At 42.1% G+C, this 9,231-nt stretch overlaps 1 protein-coding gene across 2 annotated transcripts in view; it reads right to left on the bottom strand.

Annotated features, from left to right (window-relative positions):
* Positions 1-1,654: 1,654 nt before the first annotated feature.
* Positions 1,655-9,231, bottom strand: part of efna4 (ephrin A4) — a 34,837-nt gene continuing 27,260 nt past the window's right edge. For both annotated transcript variants that reach the window (XM_074653603.1, XM_074653604.1), the window contains exons 4-5: positions 4,740-4,766; positions 1,655-3,572 (exon numbers count right to left, since the gene is read on the bottom strand). In XM_074653603.1, the coding sequence (XP_074509704.1) occupies positions 3,481-3,572; positions 4,740-4,766 (119 nt within the window). In that variant the 3' untranslated portion in view covers positions 1,655-3,480. The remainder of the gene's footprint in view (positions 3,573-4,739; positions 4,767-9,231) is intronic.

Genomic DNA, 9,231 nt, shown 5'->3' with positions numbered 1-9,231 from the left:
CACAATGAGGGTGTTGAATGCTACAGATCGAGGTGTTGATTACACGCGGACGGTGAAAAAAGTCTTTCCAAAATTCAAGGAAAGGCTCCAGAAGCATGTGTCCGAGACATCTGAACACTAGAAAGAATGGAGAAACATCTCGCAATGATTTAAAACAAACAAATACAGCAAAAATACAGCTTTTAATTTATTTCTGCAGGTACATTTTCTGCTGTAAAATGCATTCAAGTATTAGATTTTTTCATAACCCTTAAAATATGTTGACTTGTGACTGAGTGTTCCCGTAAAATACGTCTTTATTCAAGTAATTACGACATAACAATACCAGCATTGTGTGCTTCTATTAATATCCAGTTTTGTATTTCTGAAGATGTAATCAACACCGGCGATCCGAGCCTTAAATATTCAGCCGAGGTCCGATTAAATATAGGCCAACTTGTGCCCAAAGAACCTGCTATGTTGAAATGTGATCCAGTGTAATTACAGTGTCGTCGGTGGAAAAGGAGAGCTGCAGTATGGATATGCAACAAGGATTTTTTTTTTTTTTTTTAGTCAGACAGATAGTTAAAATCTAAATCTGTCATCCCAGAAATTGTTTATGATCACAGTCACCCCAGAGGAAGCTCTGACGCAGGATTTTCACGATCTTCTAAATTTATATAATATGGCAAACATCTGTCCATAATTACAACGTTTATTTTGGAGGAGTGAGTTCAGTTCCAGTTTTAGTGCGTCGACACGCAGCAGACCTGTTAAAAACATCACATTGTCAAGTTCAAAGAAATATCAGAAATGTTTGGTATGATTGGTCAAGCATTTCCTGTCTGGAATCACAGATATAAAATATACATAAAAAACTTGATATCACACTATCACATAAAAGCTTTGGTTTGTGCATGCTTCTGCTGGAATAAACAGAAGTGGACACATGAAGGCTCGCTTTACTCCGGTGGCTGCTTTTTAAGTCCTTTTCCTTTAACACCAGTCTACTTTCCGCTGATTTCAGTGTGCTTACTTCATCATTCACAATGGGGAAAAAGAATGAAAACATGGGCTTTGGCTATTTCTTGGTGAAGGTCAGAATCAAAGCCAGCTCATAACATGCCTCAACAGTGACAAACATGTCATCAGAAGAGATCATAAAGCATGAAATAGGAGCATTAGCCCTATTATCCAGGAAATTGCCTTTCTGGCTTCACAAGAGCTTCTACGTTACCGCCTACATAGATGGAAATGCATTTACAGCTTATCTGGATGTATACTTCTATATTTAAAAAAACAAAAAACATCAACCTCTGCTCTGTGTTTACTGAAAATAAATACAGTTACTACTTTAAGGTCGATGTATTGGCAATGATGCTTCGTGGTCTATTATTGGAGTCTTATCGGGCTTTGGTTGCCCATAGATAAAAACTCGGCTCAATATTCCACTAAGTTACTCACATTACAATGGCCTCTTGCACCACAAGGTCATTTAAAGTCCCTGAAGCCTCCTTATCTCCATATACCCATGTGTATTAAACTGGACATGTGTGTATGTGTGTGTGTGTGTGTGTGTGTGTGTGTGTGTGTGTGTGTGTGTGTTGTAGAGAGAGACCCGCGGTTACATAAAACATCAATACTTTCAAAGTGAAATGACGATCGGCTCCAAGCGTTTAAATGCAATCATATTTATTTTTGTTGTCTTGCCACGTAAAAAAAAAAAGGCTCAGATTGCAGTTGGCTCTTCACAGAAGAAGCTACATTCTTCACTAAAATGTGAAAGCAGAAAACGTTAATACACACACGGGAAGAAATCAAAAACAAACTCCTAGTTGTACATGATTGTAAAATTCTACATCACTGATATGATTCTCTCTCTTCAAACATCGTTTTATCACCCATTCAGGAGCTTAACATAAAAACAAATTTGCCTGACTAGTGTGATTTACAGCAGGGGGAAAATATATTAAGTGCCAACAATGTATTTTTTTTTAACTGTTTAATAAATTAAACAATTAAACTATAGATTTCCTGAGCTCAAGCCACTCAAATATTGCCGGGGAAATAATTATGTAACTTTAAATATATATAAACTTCATTTAATTTCAATGAAAAATACACACGTACATTCTCTCTAATTTCAATGAAAAATATAAATGAATTATTAATTCATTAGAATGTTTTTTTCTTAATCTATGACGGTCAATTTGAGCGATTTTCTTTAAGAAACTATTTGGCAAAAAAAAATCATTTAACTTGTGAAACTACATTGTAGCAGAGCGTATTGAAAATACCAGTAAATACATATATATCCAGAATACAAATCATTATTTGTGTATGTCAGACTTTTGCACTTAAATATCAGAGACCAGTTCTTACTAAAACATTGAATTATGTAGTTAACATATCTCATTTTGCAGAATATATTAACTATACAGTAAAATCTAAAATAAAGGATCCTGCGTTAAAACAACAACAAAAAGGAACAAAAAGCTTGTGTGCACATCTGCACACCTGGTTGGTCACCAGGAGCATCGACCAATCAGCCTCCTCCGTGGTCCGCAGCGTGTTCAGTGGAGTGAGGCGAGCCGATGCTCTCTGTTTACCCATAAACCCCTCTGTTCTGTGCTGTACTCTGAAGCAGAGAGAGAGAGGTGGGGAGGCAGAACAACAGGGGGTCCAATCAGAGAGGACAAACTCTGTCCCAGGTCCCATTATCACCTCACAGCACCACAATCTAGGGTCCAGTTTCTGAGTTTCTGGCCAACCCAGTCCAACTCCAGTTAAACCAGTTTGATCCCAGTAGGGGGCGCAGGAGCCCAGCTTGACTATTCACAAATATTCCCCATTTCCTCCTAAAGCAAATTTATCTCCAAAATCTAATCAGTTAAAAAAGTTGATTGTAATCAGATGTTAAACTGTGGAAGTTATTTATGTTTAAGCATTTAATGAAGAAGGAAAATGTCACCAGCTAACTGACTGGCCTCCAACCTGAGCCTCTCAGAACAGTCGTGTGTGTTCATTTGGCCACTTTTTAACAGGAGGCAGCTTCTCAAAAAGAAGTAAATACAACACAATAAGTAGAAAATGAGAAACAGATATGAAAAAGAGAGAAAACTTGCTTCCTGACAGACTCATTGTTCTCCTGGCGTCGGAGCGGGATCTGAGCCTTATGACTAGCTCCATGTGTAATATTCTGTGTTACTACTTACACAACCGGCGCGGAGAAGAAAAATAACAAGAAATGAATCACTGTGATTCGGCGTGTCGGTCCCTGAGTCACCGTTTCTGGAGAAGAAACACCGGATTCTTTCTGGAATTTCACAGGTAAACCAGCCACAAGGTGGTAATACGTGTCATTTTGCAGTAGCTTAGCATAGCGTCATTCACTAGTCTTGAGTGTAGATTGCATTGTGTACTTGGAACGTCTTGAGTGATATCTCCCGATCTGGGGGTTGCGAGGTCAGAAGGCGAGGACGGATCGGATGGACGAGGAAGTCAGGTAGTCAGCAGAACGAGGAGGACGAGGGTGAGGAGGAGCGGAGGTGAAGCTGTCCTCAGTGAGCAGGCGCTGCTTGCACGTACAGTTTCTGAAAGGGAGAAGGGATCTTTATGAATGAAATAGCATGTATGATATATACACAATATGGCCAAAAGTATGCGGACACACTTGTGACTGTTAGGTCTTGACCATTATTTCTACGGGTTGGGCTCGCCGCCTTAATGACAATTTATAAAAATCTTAATGTTACGGCATATAATGAGATTATAGACCAGTGGTTCTCCACCTTTTAGAGTCACGACCCCCCAGAATAATCGGGTCGGTGTTTGCGACCCCTCTGCCCAGCGCAAACAGCCGTTTTGAGTGATTATTGTGACTGTTGTAATTAATAAATCTAGGCTACATAAATAAAGCTTTGTTTGTGATGACAGTTCTGTTTAGTTTTAGCACCTCCAGTCACTGTGGAGTTTTGATGCATTTCGTGACTATTTCTCTCAAACCCTAACCCGCCGCAAAACTTTGACTCTCAATAGAATCTATTCTCGGGTAAATGATATCACTGGTACAGGCGATGTAATGAAAAAAACAATTCCCTGTCTAAAAAACTGTATTTTATTTTTAATTATGTTATTTTATTTTTTTCTTCACAACCATCTGGCAACCCCTGGAAATTATCTTGTGACCCCCTTAGGGGTCCCCACCCCGAGGTTGAGAAACCAGGGTTATAGACAATGGTGAGCCTCCAAACTTTATGATAACAGTTTGTGGAAGGTCTGAGTTTGCCGTAGCCGTAAGAGAACTTTACAGAAAGCACCTTTGGGATGAATTGGACCGCAGCCGGGCCTCAACGCCCTACTCTATATCACTAATGCTCTTACGGCTGAATGGGGGCAAATCGCTGCAGCCAGGTTCAGAAAGATTGTGGAAAAACTTCCCAGAAGAGAAAAGGTTGTCACAGAAGCACATTAAAAGACCATTGTTTTGTTTTAGAATGAGATTTTCAACTATCACATATAGGTGTAACGTTTTGGTGTCCACATACTTTAGGCCATGCGGATCTATTCGACACATTTCTACGCTTTTTACATGGTTCTCATTTTCATGTTTTCATACAGATATTGTGACATATTCTGGCTACAACTGATTCATGCAAATGAACCACATTTGAACTTGAACTTTACTTGTAACCGTAAAGACGCATCATTAAAGATGCCGAGGCCTGAGAATAAATTGGGTTTAAAATGTTGCATCTCACCTTGTATCTGTCTTGAACCCTCTGATGCTGTAATAGGAGAGAGAGGAGAGAGAGGAGAGAGATTTAGATAAAGTTGAGGCAAAGATACAAGTTGCTGATTAGTCATTTCTGCATGCTTAACTTTCTCAATAAAGCTGCTGCTTTGTGGAACAAAAGGGAGCAAGAAACAGACAAATGACCAGGGGAAGGTATTTACCATTACTCAAAGCCTTACGCCGTGAAAAATGAGTACTGACTGGCTGCGCAACCCTAAATATGTCCCCCTATGCAAATTCTCTTAAAGGTCGGATAAAAAAAGCGCTTGAGAAGCATGGCAACAGGAAAAGATAGTGTTATGTAAATGAGGAGGAGTAAGAATGATCGAGATTATACAGAGGGGATACAGGAAATGAAAAAGAAGGGGGGAAAGAAAACACACGAAAATTCAAAATGACAGAGCGAAACCAAGAAGTGGACAGAAGATGAAAGGAAGAGCGGCGGAGACCCGAGTGAGAAAGTATGGCGGATAAAAAAAAAGAAGGTTGGATGGATTGAAACAAGGTCAGACAAGAGAGAAAAGGGAGGGAGAGAAAAGAGACGGGATAGGGGGGTGTTTGTGTCTGGACGTCACTTTCTCAGCAGGGGGCGGACTAAAAGGAAATAATGGAGGGAAGGATGGAGGGATGATTAGGATGGAGGGATAGGGAGGGGTGGGAGAGCTGGTGAAGAGAACAAAAAAAAAAATACAGGTGGTGAGACTAAAAAGCGGAAACGGTTAAAACCGAGAGAGGACGGAAAAGAGAGAGCGAACGGAAAGGTCAGGAAACGGGGATGAGGCTGCACAATTGCAGCGGTTATTAAATCGATACGGCCTTGAACCCACCTCTGACACCGCAACCCCAAAGACTCAAACACACACACGAACGAAGACAAAGTGTGTATTGATGTCTCCAGGCAAACTACCACCTGTCCACATCCCACCGCGACTGGCTGAGATTATAGGAGAGGAAATGGGCCACTCGGAGCTCATCTGCCGTACAGTCACTCAGAGGGAGAAAGGATTTATTAATGAGGGCTTAGTGTCGAAACACCGTGTTTGTCTGTAATATCCATCTCGTACCTACAGGTCTTCTGCAGCAACACGTCGCTCCGACAGACACGAGACACTAAATTACTCCCAGGATTCTGTACAACTAACGACCATCTAGAGGTTAACGAAGCATTAAATAGCATGCTGGGTCTGGGCCTCTGAGTGTGTGCGTGTGTGTGTCTATGCGGGGGTGTAACTGTGAGTGTTTTTAAGGGAGCAAATCAAAGCAAACAGAAGAGAATAATAGTCAAACATTTCAGGCTTTAAATAGCGCTGCCGTGCTTGCATAAAAACAGAATAAAAATCATCGTCGTCTTTTTTAAAATTTAGCTTTTCTGCCATCAAACCATATTTTAATGAAATTTAACGACCAAAGAATATTTATTAATTAGCCGTCCTTTCAAGTTTAAATTAACATACATAAAAAAGTGTATGATTTTCTTTAATCGAAAAAGCATTTTAAATTAATTAATTACAAAATTATTTATAAAAAAAAATTTAAAAAATGGTTTTATATCTTTAACTCCTTCCTGACTTTACTGAGTTTTTTATTGTGGATATTTTGGATGCGGCAAATGTAGCCATAAAAAAAACAAAAAAACATTTTATGATAATTACAAATGTTTTAAATCAAACTTATAATTTACTTGGGGTAGAGGAAAAACACTTTACTTAAAAGTAACAATTATCGTGTGTGTGTGTGTGTGTGTGTGTAAAACGCCACGCCGCGCTTCGAAACTAAAACGTTAAATGCCTTGTGTTTACTCGGCTGTGTGTGATATGTGTGTTTTGATCTGACTTTAATCACATCATTTGCGCAAAAAAAACCCGCAACAAAAACGAACACTGAGTTTGTGTCAACATCATAATTTCGGTCATGGTGAGCTCTTCGCCACAAAATGGCGTCCGCGGTGGCGTGACTGCAAGAGCAGTGTCGTCTCTGCACTGCAGTCAGAAAACATGCAGCATGTGTAACTGTACATGCACAACCATGGCTAAATGTGTGTGTGTGTGTGTGTGTGTGTGTGCATGCTAGTGTGTGTGTGTATGTCTCCAGTAGGCAGAACGCCCCTGCAGAGACAGACACTGTTCCACCATCCCACCTCTCCTCACATGCCGCCATTTTAGACACGCAGGAGCTAACGCTAACCAACCCTGAAAATTAGCACTTTACTAAAAAATTAAACAAAAAATGTGAAAGGCGAAAAAAACAGCGAAAACGTAAATCGCCGAAAACGGTTAAAGTCAAATTTTTTAAGTGTCGAGGTTTGGGATCCGGGAGAGCTCGGCTGGGCGAGCGGTGTGTGTGTGTGTGTGTGTTTCGAGTTGTGTCCTTGTGTGTATGGAGTTCAGAGGGTACAAAGGTATTTGGGAGAGAGTGGAGGGGGTAAAGGAGGGCAGCGATGGAAGAAATTTTAAAAAAAAAATAGCAGGAAAAAAAAAAGAGAGAAAGTGGAGGAAACGGTGAAGCTCTGCAAACTGAAATGAATGTAATGGACTGCTCACAGCGGGAGAACGACAGAAAAGAGAAGCGAGAGAGACGGAGAGAGAACGGGAATCAATTAGAGAGAGAGGGAAGTTGGTCTATAATGGTTTCTCACAGTAGGACGGCGTAGAAAAGAGAAAGGCGGAGAGGCAGAGCGACGAGGAGAGGAAGAGAGATATACACAACGGGAGGAGTTTTAGGGAGAAGTTGCACACACACAAAAAAAAAGAAAAGGTAAGTATGGAGTGAGAGAGGCAAAAAGCGAGTCGGTTGAAAGATGCAATAGAGGAGCTGCAGGCAGGGGCGCCGGAGATTTCACATGACACCAGTCTGCCGCTGATGCCGATTCAGAGCCTTGTTTTCTGATGCAACGCGGGCTCAAGCGCCTTTCAGCAGAGCACTTTCTCTGGCGTGATTCGTGACGGCGTTGTGTTCAAATAAACATCATCACACACAGAGCGCTACGCCGAAAAACAACTAGAACCTAAAAAGCCAAAACATGCTTTACAATGCTGCAAGCAACAACCAGGATGAGGAAACATCACCTACACACACACACACCTACACCGACACACACACACACACACACAGGGTGTCATTAGGAGCCTCCTGCATCACTGAGTCTGTCCTGCCTGGTTTGTTGTGTTCTTGGGTTAAATTAAGGCGATAAACACACACATTCACACACTGGAGAGGAGACCGAGGGACCGACGGGTGGTAGCTGACCTTGGAGCAATGACAGCGTACCTGACGGACCCTCTCACTGTCATCGCTCTGTCCTTCAGACCAGTGTGAGGCAGGTGTGTGTGTGTGTGCTTGCTGATAATTAATTCAAACGCCCGCAACAGGGCATCCCCGCGTGGAAATACCGTTTAATTTCATGCTTTCTAGAAGAAGAAGTTTGTGGAGAGAAGAAGGGAGGGAGGTGCACGGTTTGAAGTTTAGATAAGAGATAAGATGTAGCTGAAGGACATCACCGAGGGCCACACACACACACACACACACACACACACACACACACACTCCCACACAGACTGGGCCGGTGCGCCCTGCTGCCATGCTACCTGTCAGATAAAAGGGAACCTGAGCAGGAAGGAACCAGAGGGTATGTAAGGTGTTACCACAGGGAACAACACAACAACAGCTGTGGTAAACCGCCACTAATGGACAGTCAAAGAGAAAGAGAAAGAGAGAGAGAGAGAGACCCTCCAACTCTCCTTCATCTCCTCTCTCATCCATCTCGCTCGCTCTTCTCTCTCCGGCCTCGTGTACTCTCATCCCAACGCACTCGCCGCACAGCATGCGCACGACAGAGATGGAGCGGCGCGGAGGAACAGGGGAGAGGAGGGAATAACTGTGTGGCAGATATGGAGATACAACAAAGAGATAGAAAAAGACACAGGGAAGGTGGAGGAAGGTGGGGTGGGGCGGAGTCAGGCGGGAAGGGAGGAGGAAGTGGAAGAGACTGCCGAGGATGGTGCCTAGATTAGTTTTGCTCCAGTAGCGAAAGATCATAAAAAAGGAGGAAGGTGGGGGGGAGAGAGCGCTGAGGAGACAGAGAGAAGGGGAGGATTAGTGCCACTTCAGGAATGACAGAAGACTAGAGAGAAAGAGCGGGAGGAGTGGAAGACAAGGAGAGGGAGATCCTGACATTTAGTCGGGATTAGTTTTGGTTAAGGAACAGGATGAGAGGGAGAGGGAAAAAAAGAAAGAAAGATGAGAAAAGGAAACGGTAGATGGAAGTGCATCTTGGTGGCTGGAAGAAGTCTTTCTAATGTAAAGTAATGGGCTTTAGCAGTAAAGTCAAGTGTCTCCCAGCATCCAGGTGATTCCAAATATTTTGATTATTTCCGTCTCTGATGGGCTGATCTGGGAATACAGTCAGAAGGTCAGAAGACTACATTAGCATTTCCTCACTGAACAACTATCTGTGGTAT

Source organism: Sebastes fasciatus, chromosome 12 (assembly GCF_043250625.1).
Source record: "Sebastes fasciatus isolate fSebFas1 chromosome 12, fSebFas1.pri, whole genome shotgun sequence".
NCBI classification, from domain to species: domain Eukaryota; kingdom Metazoa; phylum Chordata; class Actinopteri; order Perciformes; family Sebastidae; genus Sebastes; species Sebastes fasciatus.
Note: the sequence above shows the minus strand (reverse complement) of the source record. Positions and strands in the feature narration are given on the sequence as shown.